The following is a 27,036-nucleotide window of genomic DNA, read 5'->3' as shown; positions in this document are numbered from 1 at the left end:
GCCAGCTCTCTACCTGTGTGATTTTAGAGCTTCTGTTCCTCATTTGGAAAATGGATATGCTGTGAGGATTGAAATATTCCTAATTTCACTGGCATTTCATTGGGGTCATGTGACAGGAGGCTTCCCTGGCCAAAATAACTGGGTGATGCTAGGCTAAACTTCGTTCGATGGGTTTCTTTACTGTAGGATTTCTCAGCCTTGAATATGCTGCTGTGCCTTGTGACCTCAGAGAGGGGGATGAAATTCAAATCATCTTACCTTAACTTAACAGAAAGATCTTTCCCCACTCCTGACACTTTCCAGGGAGCATCTAATAGGCTTGTGTCCTACTGAAGTCATATTGAGAAACTGGCCCGTCACAGAGTAGGCAGTTAATAAAAGATAAACTGGATTCTATCGATCACCATAGTCTGCCCTGCCTTGGCCTTAAACTAAGTCAGGAATCTCTCAGGACTATGTTAAGACTTCTCAGGGACTCTGGTACTCAAGATCAATGTGGTCTTGCTTATTTAGATTTGGTAAGGTATAATTCACTTCAAGGGTACCTCCAAATCATGACATGTATCTTTTAAAGAATGATACTCTCTCAAGCCTTTAGATTAGGGGGATTCATGGGTTTCCAATGCATGCACTCTCCATTGGACTGGCAGTGGCCACCATGATGTGCTGAAACATATGGCGGCTGCCTCGTGGGGACAGAGCAATGTGTTGAGAAGGATGCTGGAGCTGTGTCTGGGCTGTGTGAGCAAGGATGCTCTGACGGATTAGTGATGTCATCTGTTGTCATAGCCTTAGTTACCTTTATTTCAGACCATAGTTAAATTTAACTTACACATCCCTTTACTTTTTGAAGACAGTGGGAGAATAAAGTATAGAAACTATCTCAAGTGTGGCATGTTCAAAACCAACTCATCATCATCTTCTCCTCTTACTTGAGTCAGTGCCAGTACCTTTCATCTCAGCTAACGGCAACGACCGCCACCAAGGTACACGTGATTCCTCCCTGCTCTTCCTTTCCTATAATCAATCAGTCACCAAGTCTTGTCAATTTTACCTTCTAAATGTGTCTCAAACCATTCCCCTCCCCATTGCAGCTACTGCCCTAATCCTACAAATGCTATTATCTCTCACCCCAACTGCTACAGCTTCTTCCATCCGGTCTCCCTGCCTCCAGCCCTGTACCCTTTAAATCCTCCCCCCAATCTACCTGTCTACCTGTTCAGGTGGGTCTCCTTCTCAAATCCTTTAATGACTTCCTCAGGGTAAAGCCTAACCTAAATGTGGCAGTAGAGGCCTCCCATATCTGGGTCCTTCCCTGGTCTCATTTCATGCTTCTGTCTGATGCTCTAAGAGAGCAATCTCTCTGACCTGCCTGATTCACCTTGTTTCTAGCTTCCATGCCTTTGCTTCTGCAGTACCCTCTGCCTGAAATGTTTCCTCCACCCTGTTCACTCTGCCCTTTACTTGCCCAGTTCATTCCTACTCATCGCTGAAACTCAGCTCAGCCATCGCTAACTACAGAAAACCTTTCCTGACCTCTCCTTCCTCCAGACTTGGTTAGGTGCCCTAACCTGTGACGTCTATTATGTATAAATAGCATAAATCTGTAATGTATAGTATGATTGTCTGTTTATGTGTCTGTCTGCACTTTGAAAATGGGGTTTGTGTTATTTCATCTCTGTTCCTTGCACCTGTTAACATGACTGCTTTATCTGAAACATTCAATAGATAATGTGTGGACCAAGTGAAGGAATTAAATATCTTTGATGAATAAAACTAAGCTAACAGCAGCCCATGCACATCAAAAATACAACCCATACTCAGGTAAAAAATTTTCTTTGTGGATTAAGAACCATTGCCATGCCTGGGTGGTGAGGTTTGAGAGAGGAAAGCAAGCGATGGGTTTCATGAGTGAGAGTAGAAGAGTCTAATACCTTAAGCGTCACATAAAGCAACGTGGACACAATTGCATCTGGTTTCCAGGGAAAGAAAGTCACTCTGAGAAGTGCTTAGCCGGGTTTACAGTAATTTTCCCACTTGCGTATGGCCATTTTGGTGTTGGACCCTATCTGTACTTCGTGGCTGACTTTTTAAAAATGCCTACAATTCAGCTCATTTTTCTCGTGGATTACTATAAAAAGAACACCTTCTTACTACTGATTAGATCAGATTGAAGTTAACTCGTGTGACCCTATGGTGAATGACCGAGTGGATTAAAACGTGTTTTCAACTAAAGCATTTTTTATGACAACAGAGGAGGAATTGAGTGTAGCCTGTCACCTTCTGGTTAAATTCCTTATTGTAGTTCTGTCACTGTATCTTTCCTATGGCCAGGACTTCTGCCAGTGACAGCCTCTAAGCCTTGATTTTTGAATGGCTCCGGGAATATGGACTTCCAGACTCTCTCTAGCGCCCTCATTTGTTTTGATTTTCCTTTTTATACGCATACACCCACAATAGGCCACAGTCCAGGAACTCGAATTTAAAATAAACATGCAGTCCCCTCACACTCGTCTGATGGTGAGACCCTCAGCAACTGTGGTCGACTGAAGCCTAGACACACATCCTAAACTCAGAAAACCCACTGAATGGTCAGCAGCAAAAGAGGGTTTACAAAGTCGTATATGTCACACTCAAGTAGGACAGGAGTGCATAAAGAGGTAAGCTACAATTGTGCGGCAATTTCACTCATCCTCAAATGATGCTGAATGAAAAAAACACTTTACACAAAGGTAATAGTTTCAGTGCTCTTATCACGTGGCCCCCAGGCAGAGCACTGTGTCTCGTGCTAAAGTTCTAGGGATGAAAAGCAATTGAAAAGCTGTAAACAATAGCTGGGGATACTTTCAACTGGGAACAATAACACTGTGAGATTCAAAATCAAAGTGGACAGGGGCTTCCCTGGTGGTGCAGAGGTTGAGAGTCCGCCTGCTGATGCAGGGGACACGGGTGCCCCGGTCCGGAAGATCCCACATGCTGCGGAGCGGCTAGGCTCGTGAGCCATGACCGCTGAGGCTGCGCGTCCAGAGCCTGTGCTCCGCAACGGGAGAGGCCACAACAGTGAGAGGCCCGCATACCGAAAAAAAAAAAAAAGTGGACAGAGTGTGCAAATAGTGCAGCAAGTCTGATCACTGTTACGCCTCCTGAACATTTTGTCATCAGCATCTCTCCCTGCTCCCCTCTTGTTCCTAATCACCTCAGGTTTGTGTCCTCTTCCCCAGGAAGGGGCAGCATGGCGCCGTGGGCAGAGCACTGTCTGGGAGTCTGCTGGGCCTTTGTGTGTCCCTAGGGCAGCCTGCGGTGGGGAAATCACTGCCACCACCATCAGCGTCCTCAGCGCCAGGAGCTGTGCCAGGTGCTTGGCACTTGTGATCTTGTGCAGCCCTCATAACCGCACTGCAAGGAGGCACTGAGGCTTGGAGGGGCCACGCTACCTGCCCAAGGACACAGAGAGAGAATCAGGCATGACTGGCCCAGAGGCCTGCTCTGGTCTGTGCTAACATCATAGATCCTTTTCCTTCCTGGCAACTGAAGACTTTTTTTACATTAACAAAATTATATGTTATAGGCTCATAATTTAAACATGAAAAATGTTTAATTGTGTGGTCCTTACATGTCCTTACCTGTCTTAGTTATCTATTGCTTTGTAACCGTTTACTATAAAATTTAATAGTTTAAAACAACAAACATTTATTATCTCACAGTTTCTGATGGTCGGAAATTTGGGAGCTGCTTAGCTGGGAGGTTCTGGCTTAGGGTCTCTTGTGAGGTTCAGTCAGAATGTCCGTGGGGCTGTAGTCATCCAAAGGCTTGACTGAGGCTGGAGAGTCCTCTTCCCAGATGGCTCACTCACATGGCTGGAGGCTGGAGGCCTCAGTTCCTCACCACGTTGCCCTCCCCATAGGCTGCCTGGGTGTTCTTGCAACTTGGCTGCTAAGTTCCCCCAGTGCAAGTGAATGGGGAGAGAGAAAGCAAATGTATCTTTTTGAACCTAGTCTCTGAAGTAGCTGGTGTGTCACTTCTGCTTTTTTTCTTTTTCTTTCTATTCTATACTAGAAAGTTACTAAGTTCAGCCCACACTCAAGGGAAACAGAATGAGGCTCCACCTCTTCAAAGGGAGAGTATCAGACAATTTGTGGACGTATTTTAAACCACCCCACTCTCTCTAACCCACATCCGTACATCGTTTAAGGCAAGCAAAACAGAAGAAACCTCGACCACTAAAAAAGCAAATTGCTTTGCTCTTTATCTGTTTAACTTTGTCTTGCATGTTCTGACCACCCAGTGCCTCCAGTTTCCCATCCCTAAACTGCTATCTAAGGAAATGGCTGTTTCCATAGCAGAGAAATCTTTACTTTTCCAAGGAACTTATAAGGACTGGGAAATACAGAGATACAGCTTATCCTCTTGATTAAGCCCTGACTTTGGGGGCTATCTCACATCTGTCTCCCACTCTTTGTCCTGCAGGCCAGTGGCGTAAGGGGGGCTGAGCTGGTGCCTGGGGCACCCCACAGATTATTCCCCACATGACTTTCTCTTCCTGTCTCCTAGGTGAGGCCTGGGGCTCAGGGTGGGGCTTAGCCACGCCCCCACCCCATGACCTGGTACCCCCCCATCCTCAGGACAGATGGCTCAGGTCATCAGGTCCTGGGAACCATCTCTCTCTGGGCCAGTTGGTCTTAGTTGCGATTGGTCGGTTATTTCCAGGTTTGAATGAAGGCTGTGTTGGTTACCAGGGTCACACGCCAGACGACCTGGACAGCTCTGCCGATGGCCATTCCCAGCTCTCTGCCCAGAGTCCAGATGGACATTCCATAAAAAGGCTTCAGTGGTTCTAGAAGGGAAACCCCAAGGTTAATTCTGTATTTTAAAGTGATGTTCTCAGAGTAAGAGAGCGGAACCAGTTCTAGAATCAAGTTGTTTTTACCTTTCCCCTCTGCACCTACCTTCATCAGAATAAGTATTAGGAACTTCTGCCACTTAAAGGTAAATCAGACACCAAGACTAAACACTTGAAATTATGATTTCTTCCTGTGAGGGGAAATGATTAAAATTTCTTAAAATTATAATTACAGACAAGTTATTCTTAAAGAAACATGTATATGTATATATATTTTCAAATGAATTTATCAGTAGAGTATAGCCTATTTTAAAATCTTTAGCTTTCATTCTGTCTGAAATTAAATGAATCTTACCCTAAAGCGGTACAGGCAGTTACTAGAGCAAGGTAACTGAAACCTGAAGAAAAGTAAGAAAAGAAGGAAGGTGTGCGCCTCTGTTGGATCATTCATTCAAGAAATGTTTATTGAGGTGAGTGCTCTGTGTGAGGCAGTTTTCTAGATGCTGGAGACAGCTGTAAACAAAACAGTCCCTGCGGCCCTAAAGCTGAAATGATACCAGGAGTTAAACAATAAACAAATAAGCACATATATAGTATTTTCAATGTGGTAAAATTTCCTATGGAGGAAAATAAAGCAGAGCTAGGGGGTGGGGAGTGCGGGGGGCGGGGGCAAGGAGAGGCATCGAGGTGGGATTACCACGACTTCAGACAGGGTGGTCAGGGAAGGCCTCGCTGCTAAGGCAGCATTTGAGGGGAGATCTGGAGAAAGTGTGGGAGCAGGTCACAGGCTGTGTGGGGCAAGAGAGTTCCAAGCATGAGAAGCAGAGTGCTTAACTTGATCAAGGGCTAATGAAGAGGACTTTGTGGCAGGAACTGAGTGAGTAAAGGAAAGAACAGGTCCACGAGTGCTGGGAGGCCGATGAGAGGTCTTTGTGGGCTCCGAGCAGGGATTTGGTTTCTACTCTGACTGAGATGGAAACTATGAGAGGGTTTTGAGCAGACCTGAAAAGTGATGCAGTCAAATTATCTGTTAGAAGAATGAACTCTGTCTATTTTGTGGAGGGTAGACCAAGGTGGAAGACATTGGAAGGACAGAAGCAGAACATCTGAGTAGAAGACCTTTGTAACGATCCAGGTGGGAGATGGGGATGGTTCACAGAAGAATGGTAGGAATGGAGGTGGCGAGAAGTGGGCAGATAGTGGATATATTTGAAGGTCCAGCCAAAGAGGATTTGCTGGTGGGTGGTGGGATGTGAGGGGCAGGGAAGAATCAAGGATGATCCCCAGAGTTTAGGCCTGATGAACTAGAAGCATGGAGCTGTCAGTTACTTAAATGGGAAAGAACAGGTGGAAGAGTTGCAGGAGTTCAGGGCTGGCAGAGATCAGGAGTTCGTTTTAGGATTGATAAACGTAAGATACTTATGAAACGTGCAAGTGGAAATGGCGAGTGGGCAGTCAGATAAAGGGGTCTGGAGTTCAGGAAATGGTCCAGGCCAGAGGTGTAAGTTTTGGAGTCACCAGCCAAGAGACTGGTTGACATTTCCAAGAGAGTGAGTTCAGATAGAGGAGAAACCCAAGGACTGAGCCTTGGGTATTCTAGTGCAGCACTGCCCAATAGAACATTCTGTGATGATGGAAATGTTCTCTATCTACTCTGTCCAGTACAGTAGCCACTAGATGTGGCTATCGAGCACTTAGGAACTAAGGAACTAAAACTGTAATTTAATTTAATTCAAGTTTAAATTGCCACACATAGCTAGTGGCTACCATATTGGACAGTGCAGCTCCAGTAGGTTCAAGTGGAAGAAATGAGGAGGGAGCCGCAGAGGACAGGCCTTTAATGTAGGAAAAGAACCAGGAGAGAATGTTGTCTAGGCAGCTGACAGTGTTGACTGTTATTCACAGATCTAGTATGAGAAAGACTGGGACTTGTTCTTGGGATTTAGGAAGGTGTAGCCATTTCAATGGCACGGGGGAGACAAAAGCCTCCTCACTGGAGGGTGTTCAATAGAGAATAAAGGGCAGAGAGAAATTGTAGACAGTGAGTCTGGACAGCTCTCCGAAGGAGTGTTGTGGTTGTCTAGGAGAGTGTGGGAGTGAATGGATGGAGAGATATAGAGGAGACCAGGCAGCGCTGAGGGCGCCCTTGGGGTCAGTGGTCATGAATTTAAAGTGAGATCAGTTAGTATGGTTGTGTATTTTTCTCCAGCCGAGCATATCAGCCTGGGAACAGGCACGGAGTAGCAAAGAGCTGAATTATCCACAGTTGGACCTTAACCAGAGGAGTGTGAAGTGAGAGGGGCAAGTGAGAAGCAGAGAGAGAGTTGGTGGCTGCAGCGGGCCGTGGAGTCTTCGATGTTGTAGAGAGAGAAGGGAGGACGTGACGGGAGAGGGGGGTGGTAGAAAGGTGGGCAGGAAATGGGGTATAGAGCCCAGTGCAGTTGAAGAATTGTTGGAATTAGAATACTAGGGAGAGTTAGCCGGAGTGATAAAGCGAGATTGATGGAGAATAGGAGGCTTGGTCAGTGATGGCAAGGTCAGGATGAGAGCATGGGAGCAGGTATAACTGAGATAGAGTGGAAGAAGAAGGAGTCAAGGAATTTACAGGCCAAGATATGAGAGGGATTGTCTAGCCAACATGGAAACTCCTTGGAATTATAACAGGTCTCACATCGGAGAGGGACTCCTCAAGGCATGAGGCATAGGTGAGGAATAGGTGACTGTAGCTAGGAGGGCTAGCTAGGGGTGACTGCGGACTCTGATGGTGGGAGAGTCAGAGCAGGGTGTTAGGGAGAGCAACAGTGGTCTGGAAGCAGGAGATGAGCAGGGAGACACCTCCCATCCAACAGGCCCTTTAGCAAGAGGGAGGTGGGAAGGAAAAGAGCCGCCACTTGAAAGAGCTGTAGGGGAGACAGTGCCTTCAGGGACTGTTAGAGCAAGACAGTGAAGCGGGGCCCCTGGAAACGCTGTGGAGGTCTTTGGGAGCCGGAGGGGGGTTTACAGAGCCATTGAGGGAGCGTAGCTAGGAGTGAAAAGACCTCGCGGGAAGGTTGATAATGTGTCTCCAAGACAGACAGTGAGGGGAACGCTGCTAGTGTTGGAAGCAGGGGGAGGGTTCTCGCCCAGAGCACACAGACCTCTGGGGTCTTTGGGCTGATAGCAGTGGAGGATGAGTGGTCTTAAGCGGAGGATGTGGGTCAGGAGAGAAATCCCCTCCAGAATTACAGTACAGCCCCAGCTGTCCTGTGGTGTCTGCATCCCTTACCCCACTCTTTCTAAACTTAATGCGATTAAGCTTAAACTCATCATTGACCTCAGTTAGCTTCTGCTTCTGCAGTGTGGACTTAATCCCACGCTGGCGCAAGAAAGAATAGCACCAGTGTCAGGGCCAGCTCGGGGCCCAGCAGCTGGCATGTGGTGGGTGCTTGGTAAAGGTCATTTTCCTCTTCTCCTCAGCAGCCTCTGAAATTCCATTTCCTCTCCTACTGAGGCAAGTTACATCTTTCCATTGATATTCGCATGCCAAAATCAAAGATACTTTTTCTTTGTATCTGAGAACCCATGTAGTTCTCAAAGGAAATGTCTGTATGTCTGGTTCTCTCTCCTCCCCCATCTGCCACCCAGGGTGTCGTGGGCATGTAACCTCTGCAGTTAGCAAAGGGCCCTGGACTTCAAGGGGACCAGCTCTTGGCTTCACGCTCTGCTGCTGCCATCCTGAAACTCTTAATAATTTTTGAACAAAGGGTCCCCATTTTTTCTGCAGGGCCCTGCAGAGTATGTCGCTGGCCCTGTACTTATTCCAACCCCTAAAAGAACAAGTAACAGGTAAAAATGACCATGGAGGGGTCAGGCCATTGGATTTATCATCCCGTCCACATGTCAACATTTCAGTGATGAAGAGTCATTTGCAAATAATGAAAACACCCTAACCATATCATTTGTAAATAAGAAAATAATTAAGTGCATCTGAAATCTTATGAACGCCCAATTTTTAATCATCTATTTTTTTCAACGTTAAGAACCAGCATCACTTGCAGAAGGATTCTTCATTTATTGTCATTACCCCCATGTATTAATACATTAAAAATCTGAAACTTATTCTTAACTCCAAGTGAAGCATGACTGAATTATTATCAGGCCAAACAGAGCGTTGAATCCTTCCCTTGGAGCCTTTCATACTTGCTTGTAGGAACTCTCTTGTCTTTACAGGAGACATCCATTTCCTATAGTGCGTACAGTCAAGAGCAGTAGCCTTCGGGGAAGGAAAGAGATACGGTGCAGGGCAGGTATGCATACCAGTTATTTATCTGGGGATAGACGCCATACCTGCCACATTCTCTCACTGTCTGGGAAAAGCAGAGTCCCTACACAGATTAAGGCATTAATCCTGGATTAGGGTGACTTGTGCTAAATGAAGAGACCCCTCAAGTTTCCCAGATTCAGCAGTGCCAGACCTGTGCTCTTTGCATCCTTTGACCAGATTCATGATTAATTTATCATCGAGACAAGGCAAGCGAGTGCCGGGAGTCCTAAAACTTAGGTAGCTCCTTTACTGTGGAGATTGCCATCAGTGATGGGGCTGTGCTGTAGAACAGTAAGTATTTTCTATGGAGATCACGCATGAGGATTAGAGAGACTCAAGCCACCACGTCCAGCATTTCTTCTTCAAACAGTAGAACACTTTCTGGAAAACCACAGCCTAGATTGTAGCTTATTGCTTGTTTCTAAGCTGTCATTTTTGTTTGTTTTCCTCTAAGAAAATACATGTGCTAATTTTTTTCTTTTTAATGCCTTTTTTTCCCAACCTGAATCTCCATGGAAGGCAGGCAGATATTTAAATGTCGACCTTTCACAAACCCAGTTCATCTTCCTACTGGTCATTTTGCATCTTATTCTTTTGGTTAGAAAACTAGTTGGGACTCTTTATCATCCTTAAATATAAGAATTCTGGGGCTTCCCTGGTGACGCAGTGGTCGAGAGTCCACCTGCCGATGCAGGGGACGCGGGTTCATGCCCCGGTCCGGGAAGATCCCACATGCCGCGGAGCGGCTGGGCCCGTGAGCCATGGCCGCTGGGCCTGCGCGTCCGGAGCCTGTGCTCCGCGACGGGAGAGGCCACAACAGTGAGAGGCCCACGTACTGCAAAAAAAAAAAATTAAAAAAAAAAAAAGAATTCTGACTTCGTACTCTTATCAATATCCTTTGTTTTGGGGTGTACAAGTTGCCGGTGGTAAATTGAGAAGGGAGGAAAAAACCCCACTAGGCTGTTTCCTTCTTTTTTCTTACAATTTTGGATTCAATTGGAGGCGCCAGTCTAGTGAATGCACTTTAGTGTGCGTTAACCTTACATGGGGAGCTATAAATGATTATTTTTGCCCTCAGGTCCAGCTGACAGTCAGTCCTGTCCCTGAGGCAAATCTACAAGGTGAGGGGCCCCTCTGAGCCTGCCAGAGCCTGTTCATAGTGAGGAGGGAAGTGCAGCCAGAAGGGCTCACCCGGCTGACAGACTGGCCGTCACCCACTTAGCTGTCCAGGTGAGGCTTCCCCTGCTCTCTTGAGATGAGGAAGTGGCTACTTGACCGGCTTTGCCACAGTGATGAACTAAGAGCCGCTGATTGCAGGCACTGTCCTGCCCTGGGTCCCAAGGCCTGATATGAAAGAACTTCAAAGATTTCATTCATTCATTTCTTCAAATATTTGTTGGACACCATCTCTATGCCTGGCACTGTGCTAGATGCTGGATGGACAACAGTAGACATGATGGATGAAGCATACTGTCTAGTGGAGCAAATCAACATTATACATCCCACAAATTAACAGATACACATTGTGGTAAGCGCTAAGAAAAGAAAACATAGCGAGCTAAGTGAACCTGAAGCAGGTCCTTATTTAGCCTGGGGGCTAAGGAAAGGCCTCCAACTTGAAGCCAGAGATGTTACTCCGAGAGGGGCGTCCAGGTTGAGAAACACCTTGTAAGAAGTCCCTGAGGCAGCAGCGATCTTGGCTTTTCTAGGAAACTGAAAGGCAGCTAGTGTGCCCAGAGCTAGGTAAGCAAGAATGTGAGAGGCACAAAGGAAGGCTAGAGGGTAGAGCAGAAGCAACGTTAGGGATTTAGGATTTCAGCCTAAATGTTGTGGGAAACCACTGAGGGGTTTTAAGCCAAGATGTGACATAATCTGACTTATGTTTCTAGAAGTATTTTTCATTCACAGAAGGGAAGCCTGCCAGCGCTTAATTTTGTATAACAACTTGGGAACTAGATCGAGAAAGCACGCAGCTACGGAGACTATCAAATCAGGGGCAGCTGCGTGAGTGAACGAGGCTAAATTTCTTTTAAAGTGACATTTTCTAAATGTATGCCATCTAACATTAGGGTCATAGGTCTGATCGCCTCAGTTGTAGTGACAGCTGTGCTGAAGAAATCACTTCATCCTTTGGAAAACGAATTCGATTTTAAAGCCCTCAAAACAAGACCTAAGTAGCTTAAACCATCCGTATAAACGTCCGCCACTGTCTGCAAAGCAGACGTGAGCCTTTTCAGCGGGCTGCTATTCCTCAAGTTACACTGGGGGTCAGAGGCCATGAGAGGAGGAGAGGAAGCATGGGCGTCTAGGCAAAAATGGATCGTGTTTATTTTCCTTTTCTTCCCGCTCTTTGACTGAATGGCAGGAATGAGAGCAAGTGACCTCTACCTTCCTATAGCGTCATCTCTGATGAGAGGAGAGAGGGGAGAGGAGTGAGGTAAACAGGTATCCTAGGAGGCACCAGACAGCAGAAGGACTGCTAATTTCTCTCTTGGCTTTCTTAGTAAATAATGAGAAAGCCCCAGCACTTACAAGCAGCGGATGTTTTGTTGACCCAGCTTATGTGTCTGAAAGAGGCTCTCTTTGCTATTCCCAAAGGAAAACTGGTTAAATTAGGGAGTTTTAGAACACTTGGGATTAATGTGCAGATTAACTTTACTGCTTATGAATAACCCACGACTGATCTTTTTTAAAAAAAAATTATTAAAATATAGTTAATTGGGCTTCCCTGGTGGCGCAGTGGTTGAGAATCTGCCTGCTAATGCAGGGGACACGGGTTCGAGCCCTGGTCTGGGAAGATCCCACATGACGCGGAGCAACTAGGCCCGTGAGCCACAACTACTGAGCCTGCGCGTCTGGAGCCTGTGCTCAACAAGAGAGGCCGCGATAGTGAGAGGCCCTTGCACCGCGATGAAGTGTGGCCCCCGCTTGCCACAACTAGAGAAAGCCCTCACACAGAAACGAAGACCCAACACAGCCAAAAAGTAAATAAATAAATAAATAAAATATAGTTGATTTACAATGTTGTGTTAATTTCAAGTGTACAGTAAAGTGATTCAGTTATACATATATATAAATATATATTCTTTTTTACATTCTCTTCCATTATAGGTTATTATAAGATATTGAGAAGAGTTCCCTGTGCTATACAGTAGGACCTTGTTGTTTATCTATTTTATATATAGTAGTGTGTATCCGTTAATCCCAAACTCCTAATTTATCCCTCTCCCACCCCTTTGGTAATCATAAGTTTGTTTTCTATGTCTGTGATCTGTTTTGGAAATAAGTTCATTTATATCTTTTTTTTTAGATTCCACATATAAGTGATATCATATGATATTTGTCTTTCTCTGAGCCCATAACTGATCTTAACCCTTAATGAGTTCGCGCCTTGTCCACTGTTTGGAGTAGCACAATTTCCTAACCCTAACCTTTATATTGTGAAAGAATTTATTTCTAGAAGATGAGAAACTTTCTTAATTCAGTAGCTTTAAGATAAAGCAAGTCAATGATATCATTCTGACGTTTTTATTATACTTCAAAATACTTTTTAGAATAGTGTTTTTTCTCCTGCCTTTTAGCAACTAAAATCACCTGTTTTGAGGTGCGAGAATGAGAAAGATTATAAAACCATTCCAGATTGCTGTTTAACTGGCCCTGGGAAAGCTGGTTAGAGAATTTACCTGAGGAAGCTCTTAAGTACTAAGTCCCATTATAACTAGTTGCATTTCAACACTACTCTTGTATTGAGGGGGAAAAAAAGATTTAAAGAGCACTAAAGAATTTTAATAGTTCCTTAGAGATTATGTTGAGTTTAATCCTTAATTATTATGCCTCTGACCTGTGTTCAATGATAAAGTAGGAATATATGTCAGTTGGTGAACAGGTAGTTTTCAGAAGAGATATATACTCGTGAATTATTATGTTTCCCTTCTTTTCATTATTTTTGTTTTCTATGAAATAAATTTTTGAAAATAGTAGCTCTAACTTTCATAATAAACTAAAATTTCATAATAAACTCATAATCTATGTGTTTAAGTTTTGAAATACTTTTTCCCACAGTCAATGTAAAAAGAAAAGTTGAAAATCATTGCCTTTCATTACATTTATATTAGGAAAGACCTTAAGTTGAAAGCAGATAGTTTCTGTGGACCTACCAAGTGCTGATATATAATGTGGTATTAATTTTGTTTTGTGGTTGATGTTGTTGCTGATTTGGAAGCCTCATCATGTAAAATAAACTTGATTTTAAAGGACAACCATATGGTAGCCTGAAAGAGGGGGGCAGAGTGGGGGTTACAAGGAGATGATAGTTTGTGAATAAACCCATTTTATAGATTAGGAAATAGAGGCTCTTCCATATGAAGTTGCTCAAGAGAATACATCTAGTCAGAGGCACAGTCGAGCCCAGAACCCAGGCCTATGAATCCTGGTTCAAGGCTCCATCCATTTCGGAACCATCAAAGATGGCCTAGATTGTAATTTTGGATATATTAGCATTAGTGTGACTTTTATACTCTTTTATTAATGAAGACTTATGTATTTATATTTATAACTGGTATTAAAAATATCATTGAAATGTCAGTAGGACAATGGAGCATATTTTTAACATTATTTTTGTTCTCTAATCCTATTCATAGTTTGAACTGATTGCAAAACACAGTTGTCCACTAGAGGTCACCTTTCTTCAAGATGAGGGTCAGTTCCCTTCCCTAATACTCTTGAGTCTGGTTTTAAATCAACCACCACCTGAGAGAGATAAACAGCCTTTTTTGTGGTCAGGGATTTCATGTGTTGCTTTAGCTAAATGCACTTATATTGGTAGGTAAGGCTCTCAGTGGGGATGAAGGGGAGGTGTGCTCCCTTCTTCTGCTATGCGCGCGCGCACACACACACACACATTGTGTGAGGTCTGGCTTGGCCCCTCTTGACAGACCAACTTATGTTTCTTTGGAAACTCTTGTGTTAGCCCTGGCAGGTTTATACTACCTTTCACTTTTTCTGCCATTGCTTTCTCCGACTACAAAGCCAGAGACTAAATGGAGACTAAAAGAAATGGTCCTTAAACATTGGCACAATTGGGGATGAAACCATGTGGACTTCACCCAAATTTATCTGTGAGTCAGTTACTATTTTTCTGCAGTGTGTGAATTTCAGTCAGGGCTGGCCAGAGAGTACTATGTGGAGAGGACTGGGCTGGCCAGAGAGTACTATGTGGAGAGGACTGGGCTGGCCAGAGAGTACTATGTGGAGAGGACCAAGACCGTGTCCAATAAACAAGCACTTTGGCAGATTCTATTGAAATATAAACCATCTCAATATTCTAGAGGGAGAGGGAGGCCACGGCTACAGCACTGCCTGATGCATCAGGTTTCAAACTATGTGTAGAAACCCAGAGCTGCTGGAGGTATTTTTAGAGGTTCCTTTGCACCTATTATATGAACTGCTAAACACCTCAGCCCCTAAAAAATCAAATTGGAAATTAAAGAGTTCTGAGATGTGAAAGCAATTCAGAATAGAGATGCAAATAAGATTGTGAGGCCCTGGGCATTTGGAGAAGAGTTGTCCTGTAAAGCCGTGGGGAGGAGCATATAACAACATTTCAGCCCAAATGGTAGGGGTTCATTCCCTCATATCTATGCAAAGAACTTCTCTCTGCCCCCTTTTCCAACATCAGCATATTAATTTGTCCTGCCAGGTTAAGTAGTCTTTTACAGTTCTCAAAACTGAACTTGTAAATGTGTCATTGACCGTGGAGGTGGTGGCTCTGTACTGGTCTTGCTGAAAGTTCGTGCCTGTGCATGTCCAGGTGGGAAAAATTATCTGGGCTGTCCAAGAGGCCCAGCTGGGTTCAGTGCCAGGTTAGGGGCGGCACATCTGTTTGGCACATTCCACATCAAGCCTAACAGGTGGATTGTGCAAATCACAAGCGAACGCCCAACGTATCAAATGAGGTCTGGTTCCTGGTTGATGACGTATTGTCAGTTTGGGTAGTCTGTCTTTTCTTATCTTGTTTTTAATAAGAAATGTAAGCAGTTGCCGTATGTTATTCGTGAACCAATTTTGAAATAAATTTCTTGTGACTTTGCTTTCAAGCTCCCGGACATGTTTAATGAAGAATATCCGGAGATTGCAGCGTAAGCTATTATAAAGGACTGTTACCATTTGCAACCACTTATCTGTGCGAAACAGGATTCTCTTGGTGTGGCACAAACAAAATAAAGACATAAATGTAAAAATACAGTCGGAATAAGACTGTAACTGACTTCTATAAATTCTGTTTTCAAGTGTTTGTGTATAACAAAACAGCCTCATGTTCCCTGGGAGGGATTTAATAAGTAAATAATATCAATTGGAATGAAAAATAATTTTATTTTGATTAAAAACAATTTTGATTGTTTCGTACATTAGTTTTCACTTGAAAAGCAGAGTCTAATACTTAAAAAGTGACAGCCATTGACTCACAGTTGACTCGGGCAACTGTTTTTTAATATCTGAAAGGACACACACAGGTTTAACCGTCCGCAGAATGGTCAAAACTTCTGAGTAAATTAGTTGACACATACACTTGTAAGATTCTCAGGTAATTTTGTTATAAAGATAAAAAATTACAACCTATTTTTACCCTCCTCTCTCTTCCCATCTCTGGGGCTCAGATTATATGGGAAGAAGCTGTGGGACAATACAAATACCAAGCATCCTTTTCTGTGGGAAATGACCTGGGTGCAATGGTAGCCTCCAAGTCCACTACCAGGCACTCCTCCAAGAAGTCTCAGAACAAATTAAGATACTCAAATCACAGCTGATTAAATCAATTTAAAATCTGTATCAAGAGGCAAGGGAAAGAGATGGGATTAGCTGCCATACTTAGTGTGATATTGTGATGTGGTCTTCATCCCTGCTTCTGGCGCAGAGCTCCTAAAACCCTTGGAATTTCCTAAGTGTGCCATAAAGGTGTCTCTTGCTATGTTAGTCAGGTGACTTTTGAACATACCTCAGGATGGGGACCAGTTGCCTGAAGGGCCAACCAAGGGATTAGAGAGTTGGCATTTTCAGTCCCACCGCCCTGACCTCAGAGAGGGGCTAGAGGTTGAATCAGTCGCCAGTGGCCTGTGATTTAATCAGTCACGCCTATGAAATGAAGCCTTCATAAAAATCCAAAAAGGATAGGGTTCAGAGAGCTTCCAGGTTGGTGAGCACTTTTAGGGAGAGTGGAATGCTCGGGGAGAGGGCATGAAAGCTCTTTGCCTTTCCCCATACTTTGCACTGTGCATCTCTCCCATCTGGCTGTTCCTGAGTTATGTCCTTTTAAAATAAACCAGTAATCTAATAAACAAAATGTTTCTTTGAGTTCTGTGAGCTGCTCTAGCAAATTAATGGAACCCAAGGAGGGGTTCGTTGGAACCTCCCATCTATAGCCTGTTGGTCAGGAGCACAGGTAACAACCTGGACTCGCAGTTGGCGTGTGAAGTGGGGAGTCCTCAACCTGTGGAATCTGATGTTATCTCCAGGTAGAGAGTGTCAGAACTGAGCTGAATTGTAGGACACCCAGTTGGTATCCAAGAACCTGTGTTTTCATGTAGGGAAAACCCCACCTCCACATGAATTGGAATTGGTGCCAGAATCCTACTTGGGATATGGTCCAGGAATGTGAAGGACCGCACTACCTGAGTCTTGGGTTATGCAGTATTTACATGTCCAGCCTTTCTGCCACAGCCACCTTCCCTGTTGATGATATGGTTACAAGTCAGTCTTGAGGTTGTAGAAGGGAAGCCCAGTTAGATAGAAGGTGTCTGCCAATGACACACAACCTGCTTTATCAGAGACACAGAGGCAAGTCCCTCAGGCTCCCTCTGTAGCTTACCCCCTCACCTGATAAGCAGCTATGGAATTGTATTTCTTGGGCAGAGAACACATAGGGCCAGAATGGGTGTCACCAATGGGCAGTCAGTGTACCATCTAATGAATATTGAGTGCCTAGGGGTTATTTAGTGTGTCATGAATATTAGAAGCTTCTTTAGTCTTTCCATCCCTTTCTATGCTCAGCTTGATCTAGGTCTAACACATCCATTTAAATAACTTCTTTTTTTTTTAATTTTTATTTTATTTATTTATTTTTGGCTACATTGGGTCTTCGTTGCTGCACGCGGGCTTTCTCTAGTTGCGGCGAGCGGAGGCTACTGTTCATTGCAGCGCGCAGGCTTCTCATTGCAGTGGCTTCTCTTGTCGCGGAGCATGGGCTCTAGGCACGCAGGCTTCGGTAGTTGTGGCACATGGGCTCAGTAGTGGTGGCTCGCAGGCTCAGTAGTTGTGGCACACAGGCTCAGTAGTTGTGGCTCGCGGGCTCTAGCACAGAGGCTCAGCAGTTGTGGCCCACAGGGCTTAGTTGCTCCACAGCACGTGGGATCTTTCTGGACCAGGGATGGAACCTATGTCCCCTCTCACTCACCCATGTGTGCTCCTGCATCTTTCCCCATCTCCACTACAATCTCCTCTTTACTCAACATTCCTTTGTAATTTCACTGCCCATATCTTCATTTCCAAGGCTGAATGAAGCCCTGTTACGTGATCCTGATCTAACTTGTCCAGGACCTGGCCTTTCCAGTTATTTCCCACCCACCATAGTCAACTTCTCCCTTCTTGCTGGCTCCTTCCCTGATGCCCACACAGACGTTTGGATCTCCTTATCTTAAAGACCAGCCACCTCTCTGCTTCCATTATACACTCAAGCTACCACCCCAATGCTCTAATTCATCCACAACCTTCTTTACAGACTGCTCTCTACACAGTCCCTCAACTTCTTAACCACTTGTAACTCGGCTTCCACCCCTAACACACTAGTATTCTCTCAAGGGAAACTGATGACTTCCTCATTGTCAAAACTACGGCTTTTGGTTGTGTTTCCCTTTCCACCTGTTAGTCTTTTCTGCTTCCCTGAGGTATTTGAAGCCATGGAGCACCCTCCCCTTGACCCCTCACTCTGTTGGTTTTCCTTCTCCTCTCACCTTGTCGGCCACACCCCCTTTGCTTCCTCTTGCCCTCTGAATGCTGGCTTTCACCCAAGGGGATTGTCGTTTTCTATTGCAGCTATAAAAGATCACCCCAAACTTAGTGACTTAAGTCAATATACATTTATCATCCTATAGCTATAGTTCTGGAGGTCAGAAATCCCTAATGAATCTCACAAACTAAAATCAGGGTGTCAGCAGGGCTGCAATCCTTCTGGAGGCTCTAAGGGAAAATCCACTTTCTTGCCTTTTCCCTTTTCTAGAGGCCGCCCACATTCCTGGGCTTGTGATCCTTCCTGTGTCTTCAAAGCCAACAACGCTGGGCAGAGTCTTGCTCACGCTGCCATCTCTCTGGTTCTTCCTCTGCTGCTCGTGATAACATTGGGCCCACCTGGATAACCCAGGATAATCTCCTCATCCCAAGGTCAGCTGATTAGCAAGCCTAATTCCCCTCCCATACCCCCAGCCGCCGTGGGGATCGATGTACCCACCACAGTGATGTCTTTGTTTCCGATCAGTCCTTTCTCTACAATCTCTCCCTTCATCTCATCCATTTCTGCAACTATCCTCTCCCCGCAAAAGACCCCCACGTTCTATCTGTTGATCTGACTTCTCTTTTGAGCTTCAGTTGCCTCCTGCACCTTCACCTCAAAACTTTATGGGGTAAAATAAAAGACCTCATTACTGCAACCCAATCCCTCAGAATCAGTTCCTCCTTCTAACCTCCTGTTTCTTTTTACAGCACCAAGTTTACTCTGGCAGTGGTCTCGAAACCTCACGACCCCGTGTCCTGTTCACTCTTCCAGGCCAGATCACTGGCTAGGTGCTGTCAGTTTATTTTTCACAGTCTCATGGAATACATTCCTCTGTCTTTAACCTTCCATTCCCACTATCATCTCCAACCTTCAGGCCTCTCTTTATTCCTCGGACTGTTGATATTGCTTTTAACTAGGAGAAGGGGGAAAAAATCCATTTCTGTTCCTTTCCAGGGCACCTAAGAGCTGTTTTACATGTTATTCTCATTTTATCCTGTCATCAACCTAATAAACCAGGAATTAACATCCTTAGTTTATAGATGACGAAACTGAGGCTAAGCACAATGAAGTAACTTTCTGAAAGTCATAATCATGTATTCGTTCATTTAAAAATATTGAGAGCCTATTATATGCCAGGTATTATTTCAAATGTTGGGGATAATAGCGGTGAGTTAACCAACCACGATCCAAGTTCTAAGGAAATTTACATTAATCTAGAAATAGAAAAGATAGACATTCAAGAAGTAAACAACCAAATGAACAAGATTATTGCCGACTCCTGGCTAACCTAGCTAAGAGTTCTCTTGCTCTCCTGAATTCCTAGTGAGCAAGCAACAAAATCTCTTTGGTAGGGCTTCCCTGGTGGCGCAGTGATTGAGGGTCCGCCTGCCGATGCAGGGGACACGGCTTCGTGCCCCCGCCCGGGAAGATCCCACATGCCGCAGAGCGGCTGGGCCCATGAACCATGGCCGCTGAGCCTGCGCGTCTGGAGCCTGTGCTCCGCAACGGGAGAGGCCACAGCGGTGAGAGGCCCGCGTACCGCAAAAAAGAAAAAAAAAAAAAGAAAAAAGAAATCTCTTTGGTAGCACTTTACTCATTCGTCATTTGTATACTGCCTTATTTCCCTTACCAAACTCCTTGGGGGCAGAAACACTTCCTCACGTGGCACATAATAGGAATTTCTTTCAACCACAAGGTTGTAAGAGTAAAAGGAGATGTTGGGGAAAGTACTTTGTAAACTGTAAAGCCATTTTCTAAGGTTTGTCGTCATTGGTGACGCAGACTGTGGTCTTCTTTGGGCAGGTTATTCAAGGACCCGATTCCCTTTGATGTGAACAGGATTAATTTTCCTCATAATTCCTTTTCCTCCCTTGCCTGGTAAAGAAGCACAGCATAACACCATATAAAATGTCTACCTGCTTTCCACAAATTCCTAAGGAAAAGCTTAAAAGTTATTGCTTAAAACAATGACTTTCTTGCTCATCTTCCTCACCCCCAATAACTTCATTTTTCCCCAATATTTCATTACAAACTGTTTCAGACTGAAAAGTTTTTAGGCGAATCTCCATTTATGTACCATACAGATTCTGCAATTACTGTTTTACTAAACTCCCTTTGTCAACAGCTTTCCATCTATCCATCCATCAATTCATCTCATTATTTGATGCATTTAAAGTGAGTTGCAGACATCCCTAAGACATCCCCTAAATACTTCAGCTGCATATCATTAACTGGATCTTTTTTTATTCTTTTGAGGTAAATTTTACATACAATGAAATGCACAAATCTTAAATGTATTATTCAATGAGTTTTGACAAATGTATATACTCCTCTGTAAACCAGGCCCTTTCAAGTCATACAGCTTGTGCCAGAAAGTTCCCTAGGCCCTTCCCAAGTCAGTCCCTGATCCCAGTAATTCATTTTTGAAACTGTATTCTCAGATGACCTGCAGATGTGACTTTTTAACCACTGTATTTACTACCCCCCGCAAAAAAAACCCTTCATTCTGTTGCTATTTCAAAATTTTATTTATTTTAATCTTTTTTTTCAGCATTTTTGAGGTATAATTGGCAAAATTTGTATGTTTAAGGTGTACAGTGTGATGGTTTCACATTAATATACATTGTGAAGTGATCACCACAGTCAAGCTAATTAGCATTCATTACCTCACATAGTTACCTTTTTTTCTTTTTACCCCTCGCCCCCTCTCCCTGGCAACCACCTGTTTGTTCTCTGTATCTATGAGTCTGTTTCTGTTTCGTTACGTTTGTTCATTTGTTTTGTTTTTTAAATTCCACATATAAGTGGAATTTATGCAGTATTCCACGGTGGAATACTGCAGTGGAAATCATGCAGTATTTGTCTTTCTCTGTCTGACTTACTTCACTTAACATAATACCCTCTAGGTCTAAACATGTTGTCGCAAATGGCAAGAGTGCCGTCTTTTTTTTAGGCTGAGTAATATATATATGCCACATTCCCTTTATCCATTCATCTGTTTGTGGACACTTAGGTTGCTTCTGTATCTTGGCTATTATAATACTGCAATGAACATAGGGGTGCATATATCTTTTCGAATTAGTGTTTTTGTTTTCTTGGGGAAAATACCCAGAAGTGGAATTGCTGGATCATATGGTAGTTCTATTTTTAATTTTTTTGAGGAATCTCCATACTGTTTTCCATAGTGGCTGCACCAATCTACATTCCCACCAACAGTGCACAAAGATTCCCTTTTCTCTACATCCTCTCCAACACTTGTTATGTGTTGTCTTTTTGATGACAGCCATTCTGATGGATGTGAGCTGGTATCTCATTATGGTTTTGATTTGCATTTCCCTGATGATTAGTGATGTTGAGCATCTTTTCATGTGTCTGTTGGCCATCTTCATTCTGTTGCTATTAATTGCCACAAATGCAAAAATGTTTTTCTGGATTTAAAGACATAATAGTTTGCTTGGTGGCAGAAACAGGATCATTAGCTTAATGAGGAAATGCTCTAATATTTCTTCTTTGAAAACATACCTTGGATTCGGATTCAGGTAGAACTACACTGCAACCTCCCTCTTACCTTATGATGGATTTTGATTTCAAGGCCAGCCTACATTGGCTCAGTCAAAGGGGGTTTATTTCTCCAAGTCTAGTGGCCCTCAATTTAGCATTTTTTATATGAACACACTCACAAAGAAAATGTGGAGGGTTTGTTTTTCTTTTTTCCTCTTACTTTGAGGCCTTTTTGCTGCTGTTGGAGGATTTATGTTCTTGGGCATGTCACAAGTCTCTTAGGCCTCAGTTTCCATATCTGGAAAATAACAGTTTATCTCTTGAGGTCCCATGTAAATCTGAAATCCAATACTTTTTATGGGAAGAGAAGCTGTGAAGACCTGAGAAGAAAAAATAATCTCTATGCTACATAGATCACACTTAAACAGTTCATCAATATTTTTTAGTCCAAAAATAACAAATGTCACTGTAGCTTGGTAAGTAATTCTAGCTTAAATGTTCTTGGAACAGCTGGTTTCTGTTTAAAGTTTTTTGTACTAGCAAATCATAGTTTAAATTATAACACAAAGTCCTTTCCAATGAATGACTATAAAGGGAAGCTTGCTTGACATATTCCTTTTTTTTTTTTCTTATCTTGTTTATACCTCTTGAGAGGTTTTTTGACAGGATTTAGGATACAATTGTCAGAAATCTGTTCTCCCCAGAGCCACCTCTGAGTCACTTCCACTATTTATGGAACAGCAACTGTGAAGAGTGGGATCATGTTTAGACTTTTTTTTTTTAAAAAAAAACAACACATGATAAATGTCTTTAGGAGTTTATGTAATATATCCCAGAGCCTTCAGTTTTCAGAAGAGAACAGAGTCCGGGAAGCAACTTCTTAGACCTTTGTATAGCTTGAAATCATGTTCCCAAGCCTTAAGGTCATAGATTGTCAAAGTAGTAACTTGGATAAAGTTTTAACAGCCTTTCAAGTAAAGCTGTTCTGTCTTGGAACGTTGGGATTGTGTTTTATGTTCGGCATAAAATTTCCATCTGATCTTATTTGCTACCTTGCAAAAGGAACTTTTACTGCGGCTTACTTTTCCTTGCACATACTTCGGATTCCAGAGCCTTCATCTGGGCAGTTGTATAGCAAGGCACTCCACAGCGAAGTCTGTCTCTGTCTCTGTCCTGTAGGGATTACTCAATAAGGAGGGATGAAATTTTGGATGGGGATATGTTGCATGTTATTTCCTTTCACTGAAGAGTTTCTGTCCTCCTTTCTTCATCATCTTTTTAAGAAGACTCATAATCTAGCTCAGGCTTCTGCTTTGTTCATCAAGCTCTCATTGTGCCACCCTCCAACGAACAGGCCTCAAAAGTCTTGCACATGTTAGGTGGCCTAGCTCTCTCCTAGATTCCAGGGAGAAGGCCTGTGAGCTTTGCAGGGTGCACGTCCAGAGTGCTTTTTCCTTTGAACCCATTGGGCCAGTGCTGAAATGCCAGCCTGTGAGATCATCACCTGGGCCCTTTCCTGCCACCTCTCCACTGTCCTAAACAGGAAGCTGAAGCCAGGCTTGTGAGCGTGTCTCGGGTTGAACTCAGAGGGCCAACTTTTCTCATGTCAGAATCTCAAATCATGAAAATTAAGAATATTTAGAAAAATAGGTTTGTTTCTTTCCGAGAAGCAGAGATGTTATAAAATTAAAAATATATCACCAAATATTCCTAACACAAACTCTGAGCATTCCTTAAGATCGAGCTTGATATGAAAACTTGTCAAACATGTTGATTCCATTCGTCGGGCAAAAAGTACTTGTTTTTCTCGAGTAATAGCATAATGAAGACTTTGCAGTTAATAGTAAGATTATTTAAGAAGATAGATAGATATAGCTATACCAAAATAGCTTAAGAATAATATCTCTATTGATTTTTTTATTTGATGGTTTAAATTCAGTCAAGATTTTATTGAATATCATTGATTTGCTCAGAGCCATCTTATTAAGAAATAGCAAGATGAGTTGCCCTATGGCGACTAAGAAATATAGATAAGAAAATTTTATTGTGTTTAGTTTTTAAATTATCTGTCATTAAATTAGCTTCACGAATTTATAAGCCTAGTTGTTCCTCTTTATATATCCTAAAATCCTAGAACCACCCTGAAGTATTTTAGAAATCGGCTACTCTTTTTACCAGAGACATGTATGGTCCAACTTGTATGTCCTTCGATTACTATCTGAAAGCCCAGAATCCTTTCCATTACTGTCTCTTAGGTGAAATGGTCAGTCTCTACAATCATATTGTGATATATTGGGGGTGTCTATATATTCAAGTCACAGCATTGGGCCATATACATATATGGCCTTATAGTCAAAAAAAAACTTGCAGTTTCATTTTCATGAAATGAATTAATTATACTGACTTTAATACTTTAATAAGCTCCCTCCCTAAAAAATTATAGGAAAATTATTTCATCTTATTTCTGTTTGACTTAAAAAGCATGCTGATAAGAGCCCAAAAGAAGTGGGAAATCAAAAGAATTACACAATAATATATTTTTTTTAAAGAGTGAAGGCCCTCCTTTTAGTCATAAAGTTGACAAACATTTCAGACACTCAACACAGAGAACATCCCTTCAGTGTCAATATTCAGAATGGATTGTTTTCCCTTTCGCCTGTTAAAAGTTATGAAATGATCCTTAAGGCCTCTCGTTTCATAAGCACCATGCAGGCAGCATCTGTGGGCAGGAAGGATGATGCCGGAGGTTAGAAATGTTCAACTGCAACATTGATTTGTGTCTGTCTCTCTCTTTCTCTCTCGCCGGCCTTTTTCCCTTTAATGAGGACTAGAATGTTTCCACATCAGTTAACTGCCTTCATAAAGCACCAGAAGGTCACACCAGCCCCAGACTGATCCTTTCCTTTGTGCCTATAATATAATTGGCTGATTGTGCCAGTGATGAGCGCGCCCCCTCCCCCAGCCCGGTCCTAGCTCCATGTTTGTAAGCCTCACTGCTGCTTTCCGAGGAGAGCAGCTCGGCTCGCTGCGCGCTTCCCGGCACAGGCAGTGCCACTGCGCAGGTTGATCAGCGAAACAGCATCCATTTTAATCTGCGGGGAGCCCCTGCCTTCCCAGGGCTTGCTCTCCGCCAGTGGATGCTCCACGCTTTCCTTCCGCAGCTTCGCTGAGCAGTCCTGTTTGGGGTCTGCGCCCTAGGATGCACTGAGATGGTACATCAGGAGAACTGTTCGTATCAGGTAAGATTTAAAGCCTGATTGTGAGGCCGGCATCCTTTGGGAGAGGAGGCCTTCCTCTTCCAAAGCAGCAGGTTGCCTCTTTCCGGATTTTCAAGGGATTTTGCTATCCTCCACTGCTGGCCTTCATCGCATACAGTATCTGAATTGTAATTAGATTTTCTGGGGAGTAATGGGGCTGAAAACACTGCTTCTTTGGCCTTTAAAGCATATGTGAAATCCACTGAGGTGATCTGTGCTTTGCACATTCTGTATGTCTGTGCAAATGAGACGAACTGCTTTGAACTGTAATTGAATTTCAGGCGCTTTGGAGAAGGAAAATCTGTCTGGAATTTCACGTAGATAACAATGAAAAATACGATTTTTGCTCATTGCATAGGGTTGCGACTTGCTTCACATACAGTTTTTAGGATTGTCTTGAAGGAAATTATATAAATAGGAAGTAATAATTGATGATCTAAGAATTTTCAAAAATTAGCTGGCATGCACTTGACGTTTAAAGTTGCTCTTGTATGTCTCTCCAAACTTATTTTTACTAGTGTGTTGTTTTAAATGACTAGTAAATAAGAATTAAGGTACCAACATGCATAAAAAACTCCAAATAGAACATTTCTAGTAATACATACTCATCTGTGTGCTAATTTGCTCTCTGGAGTGTTGAAGTAAACACAGATGATTTCAGAAGACCAGTTCTAGAGCGTGACTGGACTGTGGAGGCAACATTGAAAGTATCCTCGTTGTCAACAGACAACGAGAATGTTCTCAGAGAAATTGCTCTTTGCAGCAGCAAGCATGGCTAGTCCAAGTCCTGGATAGTTAATATCAGGGTGTCACTCAACTGACCGAGTTTAGAAGCTCTAAGGGACCATTTCTCTAGTCTAACAATGCCTCTTCCTTGTGTGAGGTAGGTTACCTGAGACCAGCAGGTGTTTCTCATAAGGTCGGGTTTCACAGTGGTGACTATATGCAGGCAGGAGAGTACATCTCACAAGACTCAAGGCAGTCGTTTCTCAGCTAAGTAATGTGTGCCTAGAAAGTGTATTTATCCACTTTTGCTCTGCTTAATAATTGGAATGTTGTAACTGTAGACTTGTCTTATAGTATTTTTATTTTATAGTACATTTAGGGCCATAGATCCTAAATATCAAGATGGTACTTCGTAGGAATTCTTTCCAAGAGAAAAGGGTCATGATCTGAGGAAACAACCAAAACTTACACAGAATACAGTTTGGGAGCGTAGTGTCAACATCCAGGGAGAGCCTAACCTACTTATGGCATGGCTACAGGTGATTAAATTACTATAATAATTAAGATCATTTTTCTGCTCAGTTTTCAGAGATGCTGTGTAATTTAATTTTTGAAAGGCAAGATACTATAAGATTATTCCCTATATCTTTTCATTAGGTTGAACGTGGAATCACTGGTTTTACAAGTCAAAAATTGGTCAGATATCAGCAATTTCCTCTGGAGAGGAGAGATTTTTTAGCCTACTGCTTCCAGAGGAAGACACATTGATTTTATTTTCTATGAACTACAACATATAACAGTCATTATGTGTTCGATAGTTTTGAAGTATTTATTGCTTATTTTCACAATAAAATTACATGCATTCGGCAGATAATAATAGGCAGTAGATTCTGCGTCTCCATGGAGTTTTATAGGACTATCTTCATGTGTATGTTCTTTTGAAATGCTCTCCCTTTATTCATAACTCAGCATAAACAAAAACATTAACCTTGAAGCCATGTCTCAATCCTACTTAGAAACCTTAGTTTTAGAACCCACTGGGCACCGTGTGCGTTTGGATTCAGCAAGGGCGGTGTCTCTAAGTTCTTGGCTTGATGTTGTCACGGTCACTGGTGATATCGACAGTTTGATGTTTTTCAGAAACTTCCCCTTTTCTGATGAAGGCTTTATTTATTTATTTACTTATTCTTAAGGATGATAATGCAGTGGTTAAAGCAAATTCCTCAAGGTTAGCATCTTAGTAGAAGGAATTTATTTGTAGGGCTGATTTCTTTCCTCCATCGATGTGTACCAAGGTTTCTTAATGGAGAGCCCAGGAAGGGGGCTTCGGAGGCCATTCCCCTCAAACTTACTTGGGCATTTTGGT

At 43.1% G+C, this 27,036-nt stretch overlaps 1 protein-coding gene across 5 annotated transcripts in view; it reads left to right on the top strand.

Annotated features, from left to right (window-relative positions):
- SCHIP1 (schwannomin interacting protein 1) overlaps positions 1-27,036 on the top strand; it is a 575,771-nt gene that overhangs the window by 497,732 nt on the left and 51,003 nt on the right. The window contains exon 1 of one of the 5 annotated variants that reach the window (XM_030842360.3): positions 24,621-24,926. The exons of the other annotated variants lie outside the window; for them this stretch is intronic. Within the exon in view, the coding sequence (XP_030698220.1) occupies positions 24,897-24,926 (30 nt within the window). The 5' untranslated portion in view covers positions 24,621-24,896. Of the gene's footprint in view, positions 1-24,620; positions 24,927-27,036 lie in introns of those variants that run through there. 5 annotated transcript variants of the gene reach the window in all.

The sequence above is a fragment of the Globicephala melas genome, chromosome 4 (genome assembly GCF_963455315.2).
Source record: "Globicephala melas chromosome 4, mGloMel1.2, whole genome shotgun sequence".
NCBI lineage: Eukaryota > Metazoa > Chordata > Mammalia > Artiodactyla > Delphinidae > Globicephala > Globicephala melas.
This window is presented reverse-complemented; position numbering and strand designations above follow the sequence as displayed.